Here is a 23950-nt window from a genome sequence, read left to right as displayed (position 1 = left end):
GTAGCAACTGAGTGTGAGCCGAATCCCAAACAGTGCTGCTGGTGGCAACAGCATCTCCTGGATTATTTACAAACTGAGCAGTAAAAAGCAGGTCCTGTCCAAAAGCAACAAGGATGGAACTGCTGCTCCTTCTGGGACAAGGAGCAATCCAGGATTGCTCAGTTCCCCTTACCCCAATTTTTCAAACAAGCCTCTTGTGCAATGTCAGGGTTTGTGCTGCTGCGGACACCGACAGGGCACTGCATCCTTGCGCCAGGAAAATCAGAACTGTCACTCACAAGGGTTCACACAGAGGAAAAACCAAATCCAGTGGAGCTGGGACTACGGTCAACTGTTCAGCAAAAACAGGAAAAAATCCAACAAAAGGAAAATCACACGTGAAATTTATTAATGAGCGACACGGGAGGAAAATCGAATTGAGGAAAAGAGATCGAAACTGCCAAAACAAGATGCAAAAAGAAGTTGAAAGCAGCTGGCCTGAACTATTCCAGCTCTTCTTCCAGGACTCATGGCAGTCAGGGAAAAATATCAGAGTCAGGCCTGTGTCTGCACTTGGGAATTGGCTCCTGCTCCAAAGCTCTGCTCTCTGCTGTACAAGGGAATTCTTGGGATAACTAAGTTTAAAATTACAACATACCATATGAAATAAACACTGGAGAACAAATAATTATAAAATAGCCATTAAAATGCACCCCCCCCCCCCCCCCCCATCAATGTATTGTTTATTTGTGGAATGCCTGCAACTGTTGTTTTAAGGGAATCATAAAAATTCTTTGCTCACCAGGAGTCCATTCATGAGGGCAATGAATTTCCAGAAAATCCAATTTTTTATATAGCTCAAGAGAAATATTTTTGGATACAAACGTAAAAAAAAAAAAAAAAAAACTAGTGCTTTTAAACTAATAGCTTTATTCCTTAAAATGAACAAAGACTTGCCTGCAATGTAAACGATCAAAACAAAATAAGGAAGACCACAAGCCTTGTAACCTAAACACAATACCCATTGTCTGGACTTCCCTATTTCCAAGAAGAACATCTGATCTTCATTTTGGCTTAGAACATTCTGCTAAAATTACTAATATCCTGGGCTAAAACTGAATTTAAAATTTGCAGATGAGCAACTTCAGCTACGATCTGATGGCTGTTCCGTCAGGGAGAATTCCCACTTTAACTCCGGAGCACCGATTAAAATCCAATATTGAATCCTTGCTGCAGTAAGTTTTGATGATCTCAGAGAGAACAGTAGAAAAAACCATCCCATAAAACTCAGATACACTGGCAGGTTCTGTCACTGCCTAGCCAGGGAAAGCTTGGCTCGTGGCCTGGTATGTCTACAATTCCAAGAACTTCCAGTATTTCTCAGTGAAGAGATACTCAACTGCCAGGGATAAAAATTTGACTTTAAATGTGCTGGAGTTGATTTTGAGAACAAGGATGACAAACTTCTCTCTGATTTTCACCTTCTTGGCTCTTCAGCTCAATAAAAAGTTATGGAGAGACCTGAGCTGGACAACTGGGACACATGGGACTAGAACTGGGACAACTGGGACAAATGGGACTAGAAGGGACTCTTCCTCCTTTTTGTTTGTGTAGGGGGTGACACAAATCTGGGAATTATCTGTGATGTCAACATGCTCTGCTTCGCAATAAAAACACACAAACCCCAAAAGCTGCGGCGCCAGAGATTCGGCCCAGCTCTTCCTCGTGCTCCACTCTTCCCACGGAATTGGGGTGAAATAACAGCAAAAGTGGAAAGTCCAGGAAGGTCTGTGCAAAATCCCAACAGAAAAACTGGGGGCAGAAACAGCTGGACTCACTCTGGTCTGACTGAGGGCACACATTTCATTCTGACAATGGACTAGAATATTTTTTTTAAAAAATGCTATCTGAGGCCATCAGTATCCCGTGGACGGCCTTAAAACTTCCAAGGAATTACATTAGTTTCGGGCGTGAAGAAGATAAGAGGAAAAACATGATGAAAAAGAGCTTTTTTTAAAATATAAATGTTAAGGCTTAAAGTGTAACTTTTGATGTTTAATTGTCAAACGTGGAGGTAACAGGCCTTGGCAAGAGCTGTGGATTAGAATAATTCCCCAGGCACACCGGGCTGAGGGAGGCTGCTGACAGGGGCAATGGGCTGAAGGAATATTTTCCAAAAATGCCTGGTAAATTACACCTGATACTCGAAAGGCAGGAAGAACAGGTACTGACAATTCCTTCTTGCTCAACGGGGATGCAAATATTGGAGGGTGCATGTTTGTACAAGGAGGATGGAAAATCAACCAGAATATTAAATTGACTTCATAGAGAGAACGGAGTAAATGCTGGGCAAGGCAGTCACCTCTCACTAAAGGAAAAAACAGACTAAAACACAGGACCTGATCCTAACCTTAAGGCCACTCTTTGTACAGAACAAATTTAAATATTTAAATGCAAACAACAAAAAAATTAAGTATAAAAATTAAATATAAATAGGTTAACAGCACCGCAGTATTACTGATGTAATCCATTTGTCCAGCTGTTTAAAATGGAAGTGTTTGCAAAGCATAAATTGAATAAATGCTGCATTACTCAACCAGATTATTGTGAAAGAACAGAAAAACTGAATTTTTTTTTTTTTTTTTTTAAACATGTCAAGGCTCAGGAAAAGTGCAAGAAAGGGCCAGTAATGAACAGAATTTTTTATAATTTTCTGATAAAAAATCAAGTCCATTATTGAAAAGTAAATTGTTTAGAAGCATTCCTCTATCAGCTTACAACTACCATTAAACAAAAGAATACAAAAACAACAGGAAGCTGCAAGTGTTGATTCTGAGAGTTTACCATGAAATAACTTGAAGTAAGTCTGCAAATCTGGAGGATGAAAAGAGGAACATTTTTATTTAAAATCCAACATCCAGAGCACGCAAAGGAGACATTCAGAGCCAATGGAAGGAGGTGTGAACCACACAGAGAAATGACGGAGCACAGAGGAAAATGAGAGCAGGAGTGTTGGGATGCACGGAAATCCAGAATTTAGTGATGAAATTCTCCTGGAAATCCAAAGGAAGCGAGAGATGGGATTGAAGTGAGTGAGTGAGGCAGGAGAATTTCATCACTAAATTCTCAGCAATGACACATCTCAGAGAACTAAAGCAAAACTGAGAAAAAGTCAAAAATACCAGGAACGGAGGAAGGTTTAAACTAAACCCAATTGGATGGGGCTGGAGCACTTCATAGTAAACTGGAAAAGCACAATAGGAGGATGGGAGGTTTTGAATGCTTAACAGAAAACACTTGTGGCCCATGAATGAAATAGTTCCAGCTCCCAGCAGCAATGACAAAATTGTCACAGCAAAAGGGAAACCAGGAAAGTACTTAAGAGCAAAAATAATACCCGTGGTTTGCATAGCAATAGCATCTGTGACTATGTCAATATAAGCACAATAAAGAATGAGAGCTGTCTCCATTCAGTTTTAAAAATACCTTTGGGTGGGAAATGGAGAGAAAAATGAGCTGAGGGCTTGCAGGGCTGGAGAAATCCCAGCTGCTGGGGTTTGTGGGCGAACAGATTTCTCCTAATTGCCACTGATTTATAATCAGGGCAAGAGATTATTTCCATTCTTCCCTTCTGCCCTCCAACCCTTTGCCATGCAGAACAAACAGATCTTTGCCTTTGAAGGTTTTGATTCTGAGATGCCCCTCACAGCACCGAATGAGAAGACCTAAAGGAAAATATTCCAGGGCCACTTGGACAAAGGGCTCTGTGAGCCAGCACTTCAGAGCACGACACCCTTTCCACACATCCGGCTCTGCAGGCTCTGATTTACCTCCAAATGGTGAGAAAAACACATTCCAGCACCAGGATGGGCTGGTTTGGTCCCTGAGCCGTGCTCCTGCAGGATCAGGGATGACCTCTGCGCTTCCCCATGTGTTTCCTGGGAATAGGAGTGTCCTGGTGAGCCTCACACGGATCACACCACGCGGTGTGTGAGGCTCCTCAAAAACGCCTACATTTGGTTTTTTCACTTGGCTCCTCACTGTGTAAACCCCATAACCCCAAGGTGCTCCCAGAGTTCACCCAGCTCCTGCAAATCCTCTGGAATGTGTTCAGCTTGTCACCCCCCCCCAAAACTGCAATGTGCACCTGGATTCCTCTGTGCTGTCTGCTCTACCCACCCTGGGCTCCACCGCCCCAAGAGAGAGACTTCAAAAGGTACAAAAGACAACAGCTATGAAAAATTATAGGTTTTGCTCTGCAGGGAAATTATTTATTAATGCTGACAGCTTAATTTAGTAATCAGACACTATCTGAAGAGAAAAAAAAAAGAACCCCACTCGGCCATGGAATAGTTAGATGAGGAAGCTATTCCAGCTTTTGATGTAGTTCTGTCCCAAATTCAAAGTTTAAAAGACTGAGATAAGTTATCCAATTCACTGAAATCCAATCTCATACTGGATTTCACCCAGGGCTCTATCTCAAAGGCAAAAGGGACTTAGTCATATTTTTACATAACTAAATTCCTGAGTCACACTACAGAGGGGAGAGTCAAAGGGAGCTCAAGAACAATTCCTGCCATTACATATTTTCTCTTTATAGCATTGCTTGTAAGGAATTGATGTTGTAAGACTTATTTCAAAACTTAAAAACCTTTCATCATTGATTATGGCTCATTTCTCATTCAGACTCACATTAATTCCCACAGCACGAATTCTGCATGGTGGTATCGAGAGCAAATGATGAGCGCTGAGCAAAGTTTCAGAGAGCAATAAATAATTTGCAATTAATCATCTGTTTGAGCAATAATCCTTCTGAAACGTCTCTGCAGCACTGCTCTTTCACAGAAAGGAATGGAATGCAGCTGTCTAGAAAGCATTTCTGGATGTCACAGCACTCTCTGAGCTGGGCTAGGGAAGCAGTGTCAAGAGCTGCCAGTTTTATCCAGCTGAGATGAATGAAATGATCCAGCGGGTGTGAGATGCCCTGAACTCCTGGTTCACACAGAAGAGACCTTACAGCATCCCAGCACACCACAGAACTGTTTCACATCTGCATTACGCCTCTAGTTACACTGCCTGTGACTAAGTTTTGCAGGGAAATAAAGCCAATTTCAGCCCTTCGTTCCTAAAGCCACGGTTCCCCATTTCCCCTTGCCATGCTCACACCCACAACCATTGCTGTCACCCGTCCTGCTCCCACCTCTGCAGATCCCCACTGCTCCCAGACTGTTCCAGCCCGTCCCCAGCAGCTCAGGCCATTTCCTCCCCCATGAGCTCAGGCAGTACAAATCATTTCAGAAATATGATCTTGATCACATCCACCCTGCTGCACCTCACTGCACTCATTAAGCCTCATTTCTCTGTGCAAAAGCTGGATTTATTCCTTTCTGTGCATTATCCAGCAATCTGGAGACCTAAAGAACGCTCCCATAAAATTCATCAGTGGCTCAGTGTCAGTTCAAAGCTGTCAAACCTGCTGACTCATTTCAGCAGCATTTACCGTGCTTCATTAATTCTAGATCTCAATGTTTTCAACAAAATAATGAAGTTATATATAACTCAAAGCAGCAGCACCAATAAATCCTTCAAGCCTTTGGCAACTCCTTTAATCCAAGGTAATCATGTTTCCTTGTATAACAAGTCTTGTGATGTCTGTAATAGCATCTCACTATAGTAACAACAGCCTTCATGTTATAGCTCTCTGCATGCCTCAAGTATTAATCAGATCCCAGATTTAAATATGAAATTAGAGAACTCTTGATACTCTTCCTGAAGCAGATATGCTAATCAGAGCCACCCCTTCCTCTCAAATAAAAAAAAAAAAAAGTCCAAAAAAAGATCAGGCCCGTGGAGTTGTTGCTGCTGGAATCAGAGTGCAGCTTGCTGGTTATTGCTGTGCTCTATTACCTCATCCCTTCACACTAAAATAACAATTCAAAACAGCCAGTCTATTCTATAGGAAGCTTTCTCTGCCACAAGTTCTTTTTCTTTGCTTTTAAACAGAAGAATAAAAAAATAAAAACATCACTAGAACGAAGGATCACAGACCTCATACTAGAACTGGGAACTATCATTGGCCTTCGAATGCAAAGGACACAATGACCAAAGCATTTATTCTTCAATTCAGAAATTTCTCAATGAAAGCAACATTGTTCTATTTCATAACTGAGCTCAAATCCTAGCAATTTTCCCTGACTTTTTTCTGGTACTGTCCTGAAAACTCCTGCAGCATCCTCCAGCAGCTATTACTTAAAGGGAGGCCACTACTGACAAACCTTGCCTGAATTCAACCTCACTCAGCAGAAAACTTTGTGACCTTCATGCCTCAACTTAACTAAAATGATATTTAACAGCATTAATTCCTTTTCCCAAACCTGCCATAACCATCTCTAATTTCCACAGTCGGCTCCTTGAGCTTTATCAACATGTTTGGCTATAATCAAAGATTTTACTTTGTTGAGCAAGCCAAACATAATCTGCAGGCATAAACCCACAAATTAAACAATATTAAATTGCATATTAAATGCATTAAACAATTCGATCCGAATACTAAAATAAAGATTAAATCCAGAAAGCAGCAAATGCAAAGAAGTTTCTTTCAAAGGCTGGAAATAACATCTTATTTTGCATTTGCATCTTCTTTGCCCGTTACCCTTTTCAGATCTAGTGCGAATTAAAATCCAGCCTCAGTTTCATGACTGCCCGTCCCTGACAAGAAGCCCAAGGTATCAGGATTTATTAGATATAAGACTCTTGCCGTGGAGGAAGAGATTAAATGAGTTTTAGCGCTTGAGTTGCTCTTGCAGAAAGGTGAGCACGGCAATGCCAGGTACAGCACCAGCAGTGTTTTCATAGACACCGTGTGTGGCAAAGGCAGATCCAGAGATTAGCACATATAAATCACTCACCCAGGGAGGAAAAAAAAACAAAACCTCCTGGATTGCCAGCTAAGACAGCTAACACAAAATGCATGTTTTTACAAGGGCTATTCAAAGAAATAGCATTGGTGGGGAGGATGAGTCACGGGCCAGCTTCACTTCACACACTGCAGCTACTCAGAGTGAGAACACAAAGGGAATTAGGACTCAGATGATTATTATTTTTTTTTTTTTAAATAACCAAGAAGCATTAGCAAAACCAGCTGCTGCATTGTAATATTTCTGAACAGCTTTGTTATGCCTTCATATTCTCTTCCAGTAGGAGTTTTCTCTTTCGAACTTGCATTGGGTTTGCTGTTGTTGGCACGCTGTCTCAGTAGACACTAGACAAATAAACTTTTCAACAACATAAAGACTTTTAAAACTGTATCTCTTAACCCTTATCCCCTAGAGGCTGGAAAGTGGTTGCTTAATTCTTTACAGGTTTACTTGTGCCTCCCTTCTCCATTTCTGTGACTGACTTTCTTGAGTTCCCAAAAAATAAATAAAAAAGCCTCTAAGTAGTTATCTCCACCTAAATCACAGTTTGCATCTCTTTCCTAAGCACGGATTTTTCCTGTATTTGTATTTTTGGAAATTTTTTTGGATTTTTTTGTATTTGTTGATTAACCTACTGGATTTCACACTTGACTTGCAGGGGATTAAATTCATTGCCTGGTGGGCTGGAAATTGTAACTTTACAATTACAGGAGTTCATATTGTTCTTCAACAGAACCCTTATTTTCAGATGACAAAGTAGTGATATACTTGCACGCATAGAGTTGTTCTCCAAATTTATTTCCATCATCTCCCAGCTTTAGGGTCATTCCAACTAGGGCAATTTTATTCTGTTTACTTTTGTGTTTTAACTGGAGCGGAGTCAATTCACCTCTTGCCTTAGAGAGTCCTGTGCCATTAAATGGCCATTTTGCAATATTTTACATTTCAGTAATCAGACATCTGCACATACACCTTCCTGCACAGAGATGGCAGCAGAACTGCTGCACACAGACTTCAAATCAGCTCGGGGAGCTGACCCTAATCCTACATTTGAGCCATGAATTTCCTTCCTACCAGGACCTGCAGTTCAGCCTAACTTTTCAAAATTCTGTGGCTGGATTTCCAGGTCTAGCATTTTCTATTTCCCTAAACCACTCCTATTTATCCAGAAAAACTGCATTATTTTAAGGTTGCTGTGTAACAATTAAATGACTAAAAATCATCACCACACCTGCAGGATAACAAGTTTTCCTGAATAAAAATAACAGACTCAGTAACTCACGAGCAGCTTTTGCTTTGTGAAAATATCTTGTGTAGGAAAAGCTTTGGTGTCCCAGACTCAACACCACAAAACGCAATAACTCATCACTCATTTGAAGCACATTATTTAATACCTACAGTGGGGCTTTTAAAGGTTGAGAGACCAAGAGAACAGGAATTCATCCTAAAACTTTTTTTTTTTTTTTCAAGTGAGACACTTTTCTCTTGGCTAATTTTTTATTACATGCAGAACAACGCCGACTTTTTTGTTGCCTCTTCATGAGGTCAAGGACAACTTTAATTTACAATGTACAAGATTTAACTTTCCAACTAATTTGACCTTAAATCAACCAAGAGAAGTCACTGCTAAGGAAAAATTATCACTGAAGAGATAAGAGAGAGCCAGTCCTTATCTTCTCAGGCACAAAGTGGCTCATCTTGGAATCAAAGCTGGCTTTTAACTACAGAATTGGTCATTAATTTTTATCACTCCTATGATATCAGGTGGTTTCTCCAGGCCTCTAGCCAATTCCATAAAAACAGCTATGTTGCATGGCCGATTTCAGCTGGAAGCCAAGTTTTAATGTGTTCCAAAAAAAGTGTTGGAAAAAGGAACCTTCAGGAGAACCCGGACTACAGCGAGGGAAAGAAACACCAGCACTTTGCGGAGACGTTCACTAAAGTGCAAACACCAGGAAAATATTCAAACAGAAGGAGAGTTCAGGCCACTAAGAGGTTAGTATTAATTTTAAAGCCTCTCAAATCTGCCTGTTTTATAAATTAGTGTCAACCAAAACTCAGTAGCAGCAGGGATGCAAATCTTTAAACGCTCGCACTGGTAAAATTAATTCCACTGTTGACAAAGGAAGAAACCCTGAGTGACGGTGAAAATTTCAGCTGAGAAGTTGCTAACGAACAGTTTTCCGGATGAGATTTGCACACAGAAGCACATCTTAAAATTGATGTTCTGTTCTTAAAATTTGTGGTGCTTCATTTCCTCTGTGAACTAGCAACTGCTGGCATTAAAGAGAGGCTGGTACTAAACCCACAGGATTTTCCAGCAGCTCTTCCCATTTCTATCCACTTCATTTATTACCATTTCCTAGTTCCACCTCCATTTACAGGAAAATCGGTTCCAAGGCTGGAAAGGAGCCACTGCAGCTTGTGCAGAAAGGTTTTGTGGCGTGAATCAGGTGGTGGCAATAACAAAGCACCAATGCACTTGGGGGATGTGATAATTGCCCGCACGGTTTGCTCGGACAGAAATGCCCTCCGAGAAGTTCAGGAGATGTTCCCAGAGGAAATCTGGACTGTCAGGAGGAGGCAAACACGGCTAACAACGAAAATATTCTCGTGGTCAACACTTCACAGGCTCCAAGATGAGCAGAGCACATTGATCCCTAACGAAGTAACTTAATTAACACTTGAGGGGGTGCTGAGGCAGCCCTGCCTCGGGACATTCACAGCACCTCTGGGTGAGGCTACAATAATTGGTGTGTATTGGAATCTGCACTGATTTGGCCAGCAGCAAACTTTGCTCTCTCTCTTTCTCTTTCTTTTTTTTTTTTTTTTTTTTTTTGTTAATTTGAATGATCTACAAGGGCTCATATACTCTTGGACTGAGATGCACAGCGTAGAATTTATGGTCTTAATTAGAATTTAAAAAAAGTTCATCAGCGTGTTTGTGTTGTGTGATTTCTTATTCTTCATATGGGAATAACAGAGTGCATCTTGAACAGTCTATTCATTCTTCTTTGGGACAAAGTACATTGGAGAAGAGATTTAATCCCTGAATTATATAATTTCTCCTTTACTGGAGATTTTTCCTTCAGAGGAAGAATAGCCAACAGAGCTTGAAACTCTTTCTAAAAGAGAATTGCTTCCCCAAAATAAAGATTTTACAGCTTCAGTCTAGCAGCTCCCTTCAAAATTTTGAGGTGCTGTGCTCATCATTAGCTAAAATTACTCTAAAATCTTCAATAAAATACAACTTAACATCATTTACTACCAGGGCACAAATCAAAACATTACCTCATCAGCTCAAATACTCCTTGTTTGGGTGCTGATCTAACGAGGGCAATTAAAATGAGTCACAAAACCAGCAGAGCAGCGCCTCGGTGATTGGCCTGGAGGTGGAGATTATGAAAAGAGGAAAGCCCAGAAAGCACAGAGAGAATGGCTGATATTGATCACCTCCACTGATCAATTCTGCTCAGAAAGAGAAAAACCAGCCAGGAATCACTGCCTGCGGAAGCTTCATGAAGAACACAAAGTGCACACGAATGCTGCTGCAGGTTTTGTCCAGGTTATGTCTTGCAAAGCCTCTTCCCCTCACAGAAAAAGTTGTAAGAGAGAATAAATTTATTCCTGGTAGCACTTTCCATTTCATAGTTACAGGAGATTGACTGTGAAAGTCTACACAGAGATTTAAGCTCTATTAGTGTTTTGACACTAATTCAGCAATTCAGTTAAATCCATAAATATATATATATATATATAAACCAACAAAACCTGTTGCTAACCCAAATGGCATTATTCCATTTCTTCCAGTGGGTTTTTATTTTCCCCATATATTTGACATTTCAAAACGAAAATGATAACTGGACCTTCCCCCTTCCAAAAAAAAGAAATGTCTGCACAAGCCCCTCCCTGCCCTGAAAGGACAAACACACATTTATTCAGATATTTCATGAAACAGGAGGATTTGTGCACATCACCTGCTGACGTAAGCCCCAGGAAGATCATGTGAATATAATTAATGATAATAACTGAAATTATCAGTGAAGCTATCAGGGGAAAGGTGGGAGTTCATGTTTTGGTAGTAAACAGAGGCACCACTTTACAGGGATTTCTAAACCCTTCCAAAAGCAGCAGAAGGCATCAGCAGGAAAAAAAAAATAATTAAAAAAAAAAATAAAAATATATATATATATATATATATAACCATTATCCAAAGAGCTGGGAAGCATTGCTTGATGAATGAAGAAAAATTATGATACTAATTGACATCATGAGAAAACTCAAAAATAAACAGCCCACCTCCTGAAAGAAAACAAATTAATCTCTTAATCTCTTAAGAAAGAAATTCCAGGGCAGGCCTGAATCTGTCAAAATGAATTCCTCCAGAAATGCACCAGATTAAAAAACACGAAGGAAAACAAAAAAAGCTCACAGTCACAGAGAAGTCTCAAATATTAATTTTGGGCTACTCATCAGTAATGATTTCTTTAGGAAGTTTTCATAACACCAAATAAAATAAAATAATGAATAATACTTGGCTACCAGAGAAAAATTGTCAAGTTACAGAAATTACTGTTACAATATTGTTGTAGCTGGGTTTTTCTGTTTTGCTTGGGTTTGGTTGTTTTTTTTTTTTTTGGCTATTCATATGTTATTGTTTCAGCATCAAATACACTGCATAATATAATGCAGAATCAGAAACAAGCGGGATATTTTTAATAGCAAAGCACATTGGAAATTCTGAATTTTCTTCCAAATTAGGACAAGGACAAAGCTCTTTTTAAATACCAGCTGCTTATTCTACAGCTAAGCCTTGTTCCTCAAGAAATGATTGAAAAAATGGTCAGGCACAAACCTCAGGTAAGTGCAGAAATGATAAAATGGGGTTGTTTGTATTTTTCTGAGTATTTTACTAGCATGAATTATTTTTTTTTTTCATTAATAAGGATTGTCTGGGATACACTAAACCAGCACAGGAAAGGGATCTTGGAAATACCAAAATTTCAGGCCTCATTCACTGACTACAAGAAACTACAGATAGCACACTTTTTGTGAGAGTCAGAAATGTGAAATACAGCATTACTGAAGTAAAATAAAATAACACAGACATAACGACTGCTGGCACCAATACCTGACCTTTAAATTCACATTCAAAAATAGCAACTCTGCTCCAGATTTGATTTTTTTTTCCCAAAGCTCTTTATGACCCTCTTAGATTGCATCTTCTGCCCCTTCTTGTTTTTAATCGGAAAAGCCAAGTGAAAATTTTATTGCTGGTGCGCGTTTTATAATCTTCTTTCATCCTGATGAAAGCAGGAAATGCAGTAAAGCATCCAAGCAATTCAGGAATTGAAATCTAAAGCAAGAAAAGTGTATTTACACTTGTGTCTTATTACAGAGGGAAATGAGAATTACAGACGATTACAGAGAGAAATGAGTTGAGCATATCAGCAAAGCTGGGATTTCAGATGAGAAAACTTTAGATTGAATTAGGAATTTTAGACTGAATTAGAAAAATTTAATCGTTACACCCCAGCACCCTTTGCAGGGTTAATCTGGAATATGTGGGGAGCAAACCAGTTTGGTTTAGGGATGCATTGATCTGAAACAGTCCTGGGCAGCCCAGCCAAGCTCTGACCTGGAAATTATTCACATTTCTGCCTCCAATCCCACACCTCCAGCCCCTGATTAACAACCCAAGGATGCTAAGGCTGTCTCTATTTTAAGCCCAGCCATTAAACTCGACCGCAGGGCGAGCAAGGGTCAAGTTTAAAAGTTGAGCTTCGCAGAAAGGAACCAGAAGTGATGTGGAAAACAGAAATTCAGAGCTTCCATCAGCTCGGGCAGCTCCCCAGATGAACTGGGTCCAGTGGAAACAGGGCCTGAGTGCTGACATGGGAGTTTCCCACAGCTCCCATTGGCTCTCCAAGCCAGCAGTGTCATCACAGGCTGCTGCCCAAGCTGCACACAGAGATCGAACTGGGGGAAAAAACAGCCCCAAATGTTCCAGAGACCCTAAATTAAAGCCAGATGTGGAAGGAGCAGATGCCTGAAATGTACTGTCAGTTCAAGACGGGATAGGAAAGCTTGCTGGTGTTGTTATTTCTTAATTGTCAAGCTAAGGAAGTCACAGAGAACATTTTTGATTTCCTGATGCAGCTCATGTTGAAGAAATAGGTGTCCTGTTGATTAAAAATCCTGCAGTTTGTATCAACTTCGAACCACACTCAATCAGTACGAAAATATTTTGGTGAACAGCCACAGCCCTGGAATAGGGATGAAACAGTGCAAGTAAAAAAAAAAAAAGATTTTCACTGAGTGAAAAGTCTCCCATATCTCACTGCAAATCGTGTTCCTTAAATCTGGGCAAACACACTCGGTGCTAATAATGTGGGAGGAGTTTTCCTGGGAATTCAGGCTCTCCAAAAAGATTGTATTTAACAGTCACTCCTACAGGACACGCACAGCTTATCCAGATTCCCTTTCGGGCAAACTCAAAACTCAGGAAAAATTTCTCATTAAAGCACTTTTACACTTATATCATGAAAACAGCTAAGCATTTAGGTGCATTAAAAATAAAAACTATCAGAAAATAATTGAAACATAAGAGCAGTACGACAGTTTTTCTGACCACAACAAAACACTCTTGGCAAAATGCTCAGTGAAATGCTCTGAGTGAATTCACATTTTGCCAGTGAACCTTTTAAAAATAAGCACGAGATTGAGTAGTTCCCCTATCAGATACAGGTTTATTAGTGAAATACCAGGGGTTTATATATGGAATTACAACCCAATTATGATGTTACTGCGTAAATATAAGGTTGCATGACATCTGACTTTACAAGTCTATTTTCTTTATAGCTCTGGACTAGCACTGGATAGATTTTACTAGACAGGAGGAAAGGAAAATCTGCAGTTACCAGAAGCCATTTTTATGGTCTCCAAACGCACCAATAATCCACAAAATCTCTCTGAAGAGTCTGAGCGGCGAAAAGCAGATGACTTCTCGCCAGGAAAATGAAATATTCCCATCCCAAACCAGGCCATGCACACCTGATGAAACCTCTCACTGCCTTTGCTGCAGTCTTTGGAGTGTAACGAGAGTATCTCTAATGAAAGGAGCACCAATCTCAGCAAATCTAATGGCTCTATTTTAGGGAATACATTCTGCCAGGAGCAGCTCCAAAAGCAGCCAGAAACCCAAGAAATCGTTTTGCAGACCTCACACTCCCCAGCTGCAGCGTGAGAAAAAGGAGCTCGAAATACAAGAGAAAATGAGCTCAAGATAGGAGAGAAATTCTACAGAAAAGCTATTAAAGGCACTCTCCTGTGCTCCTAAAAAACTTCAGAATTGCCCCAGATGATGAACCGAGTGACTTGTGGAGGAGCACAAAACAACCTCTTTGCTTTCCAGAGCCAACAGTGGCAAAATCTAACAAAAGAACCGGTTTTTAATCCAAAGCAAGCAAGAGCGCTCCAGAATCCACAAATAATCTGCCTGTCAGCCCTTGCCATTCATAAACACAGATTCATCAAGACTGTTCCACTGGTTAACTGCTAAAAGAGATGAATTTCCCCCAAAATGCAGCAATCCTACAGGGAAGAATCAAGCAGGCTCCCTGGCTTTATGGCAGTTAGCCTGATTTGAGAGCATTGGCTCTGCAAATCCTTTTTGTGTGTCAGATTTTCCACCTCCGAGAAGTGATTTCACTGCAGAAACCTCACTGAAGTACCCCGGGATTTTTGAAAAGACACAAATTCTGGGTTCTAAGCAAAACTCTGAGCTTCAGTAAGCTGCAGTAAACTCACACCAGACTCTGCATTTTGTAGAGAGTATCTAAAACTTCATTAACACCTGTTCTGAGGCTGCAAAAGGGATTAATTAAGGGATAAATATAAATTAATAAAAAAGGGATTAATACCTGCAAAATAATACAATACTAATTTTAATTGTTTTTGCATTTTACATTAGCAGCCTTGACGCTAAAAGTCAGGCCTGGCAATCAGACTTTAATTATTCTTGCTGTTAATGAGTGGCACGTGTTAAAGGCTGCTGGTTTTCCCTTCCTGGATCCCTCTCATACATGTATTTAATTTTTTCCTAGGTATGACCGTGCTGATTCCGGAATGCATTAGGTATTTTACAGTTCATGTTTCCAGCATCTGCTACAATTATTTTTTTAAAGGTTAAAACGTGAAACAGAGAGCCAAGTCATCATTATCCACCCCAATCTGTATTAAGAAACACTGTGGAGCCCTTTGCAGCTGAAACAGCAGCTCCAGCCCTTACACAGGTTGCAGGGACTGAACAATCACTGCCTCAGAGCCACACCTGGGAAACAGCTGGGCCAAAATGAAATGATGGTGCAGAAGGGCAGAGATGTTGGCAGAGGGAGGAAGGAACACAAATCATTGTTAAATACAACATTAGGAGATACCTGTTTCACCTGTTATGGAACTCAGCCTCACAACTCAATATTGAGTTTTCACCAGTGCTGCTGCCCATGAGATCAAACACACCCCAATTTCTGCCCAAATTCCATTTTTTTTTTTTCACTGGGCAAGAAAACAGCATTGTTCCCCCCTTATCACGATACATCAAGCGGCATAATTACATTTTAATTGACTTGAAATTGCAATTGATTTCTTCACACCACATAACCCAGGTCAGCTGTTTCCTTTAAAAGTTAATATTTAAAGACTCAGATACAGAAAGTTACAATTAATTTAAGAGAATGTCTAAATCTTTGTGTCAATCATTCTGGAAATCAAATAACGCTGCTTAATTCTATCATTTGATCCCGTGATTAATTAACATCCCAATTTTATTTGCTTACCTCAGCAGCCTGGGTCTCCTGGTGTAATAAAGTCAGACCTGTCAAGTCTTCCAAGAAGGAATGTGAAGAATTAAAAACTTTAGCTAGGAAATTAAACCCTTCTCGTTCATACTGGTCCAGGACCTGCCAAATAAACAAACAGAAAAGTATTTCAAATATAATACCCATAATCTGATTCGTCCTCGTATTGGGCTCACAAAATAAAAGCAGGATCTTTCTGAACACTCAGAAAACGACTGGATACTGCAAAGAGGCAAAAATGACAGAGAACAGAACAATCATTTCCCCCAGCTCAATCTCTACAGTGAGGAAAGGTTGGAAGCACGAGGGAAGATAAGTGGCGTTTAAGATTTCCTGCTTTAAATACATTTTTAAGCTTATAACAAGACAGATGACAGGGCAAGAAGGAAAACCTGGCTGCAAAGCCATGAAAGGAGCATTTGAGTGCCACGAAACACAGTAGAAGTCTGTTCCAGTGTATCAGAGGGAAAGAACCATGCTGGGACAACCTGGAAAAACTCCCCGAGTAGGTGTCCAAGGCCAACATCCTCCCAGTCCCCAGAGATTCCTGGTTCTGAGGCTCTTGTGTCGTGCTCTATTTTTCTGCTTTAATTTTCCCAGTTTGTCTTTTATTTGGACAATCTTACAGTCTCCAACAAGAACTGTGAGGTTTTAGTTTACGTTCCTTTCAAGCCCTGACCACGAAGAAGTCTTATTTCGGCTTTAGGGGAGGATTTGCCAGGCTGATTTCAACCCAGGGAGATGCAGATTGAGGGAAGAGAAGATAAATATCAAACATGAACACAATTCGACACCTTCTGTGACAGCAGGCAGTGAGAAAATGGCAGGAATTGCGTGAGCAATCCCAGTATCCACTGTTTCCTTATTTTTGTTCCAAGTTCTGATCATTTCATACCCTGCTCGCACAGATGAAGCAGCTGAGCTTGACGCATTCCAAACAACTTTTCCTACAGAAACAACTTTTCCTACAGAGCTACAGCACAGGAGCAGAGCAGGATTTATACAGGGACCTCAAAGGCACACCAATTTAATTAGAAAGGAGCAGAACATGTGAAGGATGACCAGGATCACCTGGATCCAGAAGAGGCGGGATTTTCACAAGAATAGAAATATTCCCATCAGAATTCATTAAATCACAACTGACTCTCAACAATCTTACTCCTCCCTAATTTAACAATTCCTAATGGTCTCAAATAGTCACTTCATTGATAAAACTGTGGGAACTTGCCCAGCCCAACAACAGTTCTCAGCAAATCACATCCTGTGAGCTTTTTACACTGAGTCCTACAGGAATTCAAGCTCATTAAATACCATATTTATATTTAGCTGCCAGGATTCTGAGTTTGTTGATAGGAACAGACTGGGATCCTCACTCAGCTCTTCATGCAAAACTATCTAATGCATAATTTGGTTTAAAAAACACAAACAGAGACAAAACACAGCTATGGAAAGGAAGACAGATGTGGGTGACCATCAAACGTTTGGCACCTTCTTGGCCACACTTGTTCTTCTACAATAAACAAAATCAGCACTTCACCCTCTCTCCCTGAATCTACAGAAATTGTTCTTCAGGCTTTAATCTGCCATAGGGGTTTGGGATGTGTGTACAATGGCTGATAAACATAATCATGAATTTAAAAAGGGATTTAAAAAAATTACTGGGAGCATTTCTTTGTCTTTTTCTCGGGTTTTTTCTTCCTGAGATGAATGAAGCCATGTGAGTGTTCACAGTGCAATACAGAGAACTGAACAACTTCAGCATTTTAGCTGCGATGTGTCCTCTCAGTATTATCCACTAAATATCGTGGGATTGCACCGTGGATTTACACATTTAATGAGAATTCTGGGTTTCAAAATTCCACTAAAATAACCCCAGAGAAGCAGTCTCTGGCATCTGGCTTTGTGGAGCACACCAGTTTCTACCCCTAGAGCGTGCTCCCAGTCCTGCCTGTGGGAATTCCTGACCCTGGCAGGGTTATCCAAGGTTTTTGGGGGAATCACAACCCAAATTTTGGTGCTGTAGGACAGATCAGAGCTCATGACATACTGAAAACATACCCAGCCTGCACACAGCGAACCTCAGCCTTACTTTAAACTGACTGGGATCAGTGCATGGCACTTAAAAGCAAAATTGGGTCTCAGTTTCTTGTTCCAAGGGCAGTTACCCGTGTATGGTTTTATTAGATGTAGTTTGTCATCTTGGTTTTGCAGCCTGCTTTAGTGGAAGATCTGAAAAAAGAAGCAGCAGTACACTTTTTATGACTTACTGCTTAAAAGTATTAATTAAGTCAGTACTAAAATATCTTCACTACAGCTCTTTATCAAAATATGACTTCATTTGTAGTTCTCAGCTGAAAGAAAAGGTTGTGAGGAGAAAACACTGTCTCATTATTTTAGTCACTATATATCTAAATTTTTACAGCACCTCAGAGAAGTGCAGGGACAACAAGAGGGAGATATTTTGGTCTCTTCCCAGGGTTAAAACTTAGTAAAAGATGTAAATCACCTTGGGCCATGCAAAAATTATGAGCAGAGCAGGGAATTGAGTGCAACCTTTCTGTACACAGCTCGTCCATCAAGCAGCCCTTGAACCTGGCTGGGTTTGTTATTCAGCAAACTCTGCTCTAATCCTCGCTCTGAAAAACTGGGATTTGAGCCTGGAGTGATGCTGGAGCCCTGGGCACTGAGGATTCCAGGCTTTCTGTGCTGCCAGGCTCTGAGCCCCAAGCAAACACTGCATTGACCTGAGGCTGTGGAGAAGGCTCCCAAAATTGAGTGACAGCACTGGGATTGTGGGTGTGGAGTTTGAATAGAAGTGTGTGATATCACAGGGTGGAAAACTCAGAGTTTAAGGGTTTAGAATATAGTAATAGATAGATAAAGCAAGATGGAGATTTAGTCCTTCTTTTTCACCTTCTCCTTCATGGGTCTGGGTGGGATTTTGTAACTGGGTTGAAAAATCCACATTGTGGGCCACGGGTGGTTGGTTATTGGGTTAAACGTAAAAATAATTTAGGTGTCATTTCTTGGTTGGACAGTTTATCCTTAAAAGGCCTTGTAGAGTGAGACATGGGGGCCATTTTTACTTTGTTAGCTTGAAGTGCTGTAGAACTCACGGTTTGTGAGACTGTGATACAGATAAGAATTAATAACCATCTGAGTCTGGACATAAAATGCGGTCTCGAGCATTTAATCCTGACCCTGGCAAAAAGAAGATCAAATACAACGGAGTTAAGAATTTCCAGGTGCTGCTCCCTCAGTCTGTGCACAAATCCAGAGTGCCAGGGCGCTGAGCATGAGGAGCCCTGGGTGGTGACGGAGCTCACCCAGATCCTCCCTGACGCCCCCAAGGTCCTGCAGTGCCTGGGGTGGAGCAGCTGGAACAGCTCCCCTGAAATCCAAGTGCCCTTCGTGTTGTCCTCAGCGAGGACGATGCCAGGAATTCTCTCATTAAATGCCTTTTGAAGTATTAATATTAATAAAATATTAATAAGGTTGCAGATTTTTACATTTTGTTTTGGGTTTTTTTGTTACGGGTACACATTAACATGACCAACCTATCGCTATGGAAACATTTCAACATTTATTTTCCCCCTGTGTGGCAGAGACCTTCCATGGCACCACAATGCCAAATTCAAGTTTGGCATTAATAATTAATTATTAATTTAGATTATTAACTAAATTATTAACTAAACTACTACTTAAAAAAAAAAAAAAAATCTGACCATGCCCACCGGATCTTAACCTAAAGAACAACAACAAAGAACATTTTTTTTTCTTCCAGCAGTAACCACAGAAGCCTGAAAAGCTGTATTAAAAAGTGGACTTGCTGATTAAAATGACTTGCTTTTAACAATGAGGACAGCCTGCTGAATGGAAGTACTTGGTAAGTAGTTTTCAATCCAGAATACCAGGCAACAAATGGCATATCAGAAAGCCCAAAAATCACCTACAGCTCCACATCTGCTGCCTGAGCGGGTACCATTAAAGAAGATATCCCCTGTAACGAAATCCTTTTAATACAGGCAGTAACTGGGAGAACATTTTGTGAATTCTGTGAACATTTTGTCACCCGCAGGGACTCTATTTCCCAGCTGAGATGATTCAAACTTTCCAGTGCCACAGAAGGGAGGAACTCCATGAAACTGCCCACATCTAACCTTTCCCACCCAAATTCAGTAGCAGATTTCGCTGATAAATGGAACAGGGCACAGATTTGTTCAGCAGTCACTGACTGCTCAGAAAGTAAAAAGAATGAGGCAAAATAATCTCAGATTCCTGTGCCAGGAGACCACACAGGGAATAATCACACAGGAATAAAACCAGTCTGGAGAACAAATGGACACGAAATAATTCTAAAAAATGTTTCCAGATTTAATAAGTGACCAATTTGTTGTTGCATGGAAAGGAAATTTCTCCTACTTAATCATGTCCAGCAGAGCCCAAAGGCCCAAGGCTGGCATGAATTTGCTTTTGCATCTCTGAACAATTCCCCACCATCCTCTGTCCCACCGTGATCCTCCTGAGGAGCAAAATACTTGAGAGATGCTACAATTTGTGTGATTCTTGATCTCAAACCAGTCAGTATCTGACCACAGATGTACAAAATCCCACCTGAACTTCTTCAGGGAATAAACCCAGTCATTCAGTGAGGAGCAATTCACTTGCCAGGCAGAAAAAAGACCCTTTAAAATCACAATAAAAAGAAACAGAAATAAATAATTCGTGCATCCAGCCCGGCAAGCTGAAGCAGGAAGGATTTATTAAGGAACTTTTATCTTTTCTTCACCTGAAGGTCACTTTTCAGAGCTCAGGAGAGCTGGAAAACATCAATCCCTTCTGAATTTCATGGCTGCTACAAACACTGCCGGGAGAATCCACATTTTCCTCTTCTGGCATTCAAATCTCTCAGGTTGATGCCACAACCTTGATTTCAGTCTCCATTTCACAGAGCCAGAGCTCCAGAATTGGTTTTTTTGTTGTGTTGTTGTTTTTTTTTTTACACAATGGCATTTTAATAGAACAAATCAAGCTGTGGATGCACATCATCACAAGAGGACCAAACCCATGGATTGCCAAAGCTTTCTGAGTAAATGATACCCAGCAACCCATCTCATGAGCAATCTTTTTATTGTGGCTTGTTTGCTGAAGTTAAAACTCCTCCAAATCTCATGGCAGAAGGGAAAAAAAAAAAATACAGGCTTGGAGTAAAAGGAGTTGCTTTGAAATGAGAAACAGATGTGCAGCCTCAGTGTTGTATTCTTTTTAACAGCATTCTGCACAAAGTCGTCTCAACTGCTGGGTACAGAGACATTCAGAAGGAGAATCTGGCTCCAGAACTGCTTGACAGCAGAAAAGTTAATATCTGGTTAAGCAAAAGCACAAAAAACAAGCTCCTAACCCAAAGAAACTGGCTACTGATGCAAAAATTTGCTCTTGTCTTATTTCTGTCACATCAATTTCAAACTTTTTTTTTACCAGCATTTACATTTGGTTTGGCTTTTCCCCCCCCCTCCCCCCCTCCTTTTCAAAGTAGTTTGCACATCTGAGGAGTGCATCTGAACCAGTGCTGTTTACTTTCCAGCAAAAATAAAATAAGGAATGAATGCTACCAGCTGGATTATTTACTCTAAAGAAGATTTCTGGGTTACTTACCCCCCAGAAAAGTTCCTCGAGTTAAACAATTCCCTCCTTTAAATGGGGCAGATACTTCAGCAAACATTTCAGAGTCACAAAAAATCCCAAAATTCAAGGTTCTGTTTAGAAATTGGACAGGCCTGGATATATTTTTACATGCTGTTAACTCCCTGCTTATCACAGGCCATGCAGCAAGGATAGAAAATTACAGTTCACCTGCTGAAAAGACACATTTGGAAAATAAGACAGGCATGAAAAAGTCTTGCCAGCTCCACTCTTCAAAATTCTATGTACCTGCTGTTAAAACAGCAATTTAAACTGAGCCACCGAGTTAATATTCAAACTTTTACCACAAAAGCCATAATTCTGTGTCCCTCAAAAAAATCCTCATTCCCAGACTTTTGCCTTTTCACAAAGTTCTCCGTTTTTATTGCCACCTGATCCTAAAAAGTTGTCACGGGAAGTCTAATAAGGCGTTGCTGTAGCACAGCTATGAAAAAGAAGGCAATAAAATTACACTTTGGTGAGGATCATGGAATGATTTTTCAGGGCCTCAATTCGTGGGTTTGGAACAGGAGAGTCTGACAATATTATATGAAAAAAGATAATACTCCAAAAATGACCAAAATTACCCAAAGCTTGCGCATTCAGACGTGATTAAGTCTGAAGAACAGAGCTCTGCAGGAAGCTCCAGGTGTGCACTGACCACGCTGAAAACACTGGAAATCCAAAAACCACGAGGTAAAGAATGACCTAATGATGGGCTGGTGTCCAAATCGTGAAATCACCCTCTGCATATATACAATTCTCTCCTTCCCTTCCCATAACCAGTATTAAAAATGAAAGCAAATCAGTATAAAACCTTAACTAATCCAAGTACAATGCGCTGAAAAATCATTTAAGGAAGGGATTATTGTTTTAATTCAGAGTAGGAAGGGAGTGATACAAATGAGCTTTGCCTGTTGCTGTTTCCTACCCTGATTTTGAATTGCAATGGGCAGAAAATGGAGAATTAATTCACTGAAGAATCAGCTCTGAAAGATCTCAACAGGATCTTTTTTAACTCAGGATTTTTCTGTTTCTTTCAAATAACGAGAAGACGGAAAGTGGAGTTCTTAGAAATTTAAGAAATGCCAGTTTAAGCACGGCCTTGTCAACATTTAGTTCTTGGGAGATGCATGCATTATTTCCTGGAATAATCTCGATGTGCTTCATCAAGTAACCATTTTCTCTGATAATATCAGACAGATAAAACCGCAGGGTTTGGATTTTACCCGCTCTTTCCTTTCTAGAATATTTCTCACAGCTCATTTTAAACGTAACGGCATCCCCAGATTCCAGGCAGTCTAAGGAAGTTGCACTGCACAGCACACAAGCTGAAAGCATTCCCAGCCTGAAAACAGGACCACAGAGATATGAAAGGAAAGAAAATTGATCAAAAAAATCCATTTGAGAGACTGAGGAAGAGGCACAGAAGGGGGTTTCTGGTAGCCAGCACCATCAGATCGTGTGTCCTGGCCTCCCTGAACGCGACCTTCAGTCCCCTCCCTGCTCACTCCACGTTTTCTACGGGATGGATATTTACAACTTGGATATTTACAACTTCATTTATCCCCACTGTGCTTCCTGTCCAGAATTTCTGCTGCTGAGCTCCTCAGCAGCTCTGGCATGCTTGCCTCCAGCTCCTTCTGGCATCAGCCACCCTCAGTTGTCCAGGGAGGCAGAAAACCATCATCCTTCCCAGCCACATCCCACGGGAAGGACAGTTTGGGGCTGAATCTCGTGTTGTACGTGCACAGCTACCTAATCCCAAAGTTTTTGAAGGAACAGTCCAGGAGCAGCATCCAGTGACTGCAGAGAACCCCTAAAGCTGGGAGGGCATTTCCCAGTGTCTGAAGGAATGATTTTACTCCCTGGTGCTGAACGATGCTTTGGCTGCCTACACAAAACTTGGCTTTTCCAAAGGCAGGAGTGGCCCAGCTCTGCAGGGTTGGTTGGAGCCAGGCAGCAGGCAGCAACGACCGGGTCCTGCCCAGGAAAAGTCATTTATTGCAGGCAGCCCTCCCCTGCCAGCAGCACTTCAGCACGGAGGCAGATCTGTCACGCTGAGCACCCAAAACTGGCACCGCCTCAGGGAGAAACTGCAGCTGCTCAGTGGCTCCCAAACACACAGCTCCAGCTTAAAAATCCACATTTTGTGGGTACTTCAGAGCAGAGGGTGTTATGATCTGGATGTGCTGCAATACCTGTGCAAAACAGCACTGCAGGAGCAAGAGCACTTTCTTCAAAACCGTATTTCATTGGTTTCTGCTGTTTTACCATCCCTTGAATCAAATGCCCTCCCCTCTTCCAATTTCAAACAAAACAAACAAGTCTGTAAGGACAGATATGTCAGCACTGTAAAAACGTGGACAAATTGAATAGAAGCCAAACTTAAACTTAGCTTAAACTGTTCAAAAATATCAGCAAAGCTTTCCAATAAAGCAAGGCTGATGATCAGCCAAGTCTATGAAAACGGGCATCAAGGCAGACAGACACCTGTCAAAGACTGCAGTGAAA

The 23950-nt window shown here is 40.9% G+C and overlaps 1 protein-coding gene across 3 annotated transcripts in view; it reads right to left on the bottom strand.

Moving 5' to 3' along the window:
- The window catches only part of ATG7 (autophagy related 7), a 75163-nt gene that overhangs the window by 27977 nt on the left and 23236 nt on the right, over positions 1–23950 (bottom strand). For 2 of the 3 annotated variants that reach the window (XM_040076259.2, XM_040076260.2), the window contains exon 18: positions 15734–15856. In XM_040076259.2, the coding sequence (XP_039932193.1) occupies positions 15734–15856 (123 nt within the window). Of the gene's footprint in view, positions 1–15733; positions 15857–21843; positions 22785–23950 lie in introns of those variants that run through there. The other variant, XM_040076261.2, reaches the window with a different exon arrangement.

Source organism: Hirundo rustica, chromosome 12, assembly GCF_015227805.2.
Source record: "Hirundo rustica isolate bHirRus1 chromosome 12, bHirRus1.pri.v3, whole genome shotgun sequence".
Taxonomy (NCBI): Eukaryota; Metazoa; Chordata; class Aves; order Passeriformes; family Hirundinidae; genus Hirundo; species Hirundo rustica.
Note: the sequence above shows the minus strand (reverse complement) of the source record. Positions and strands in the feature narration are given on the sequence as shown.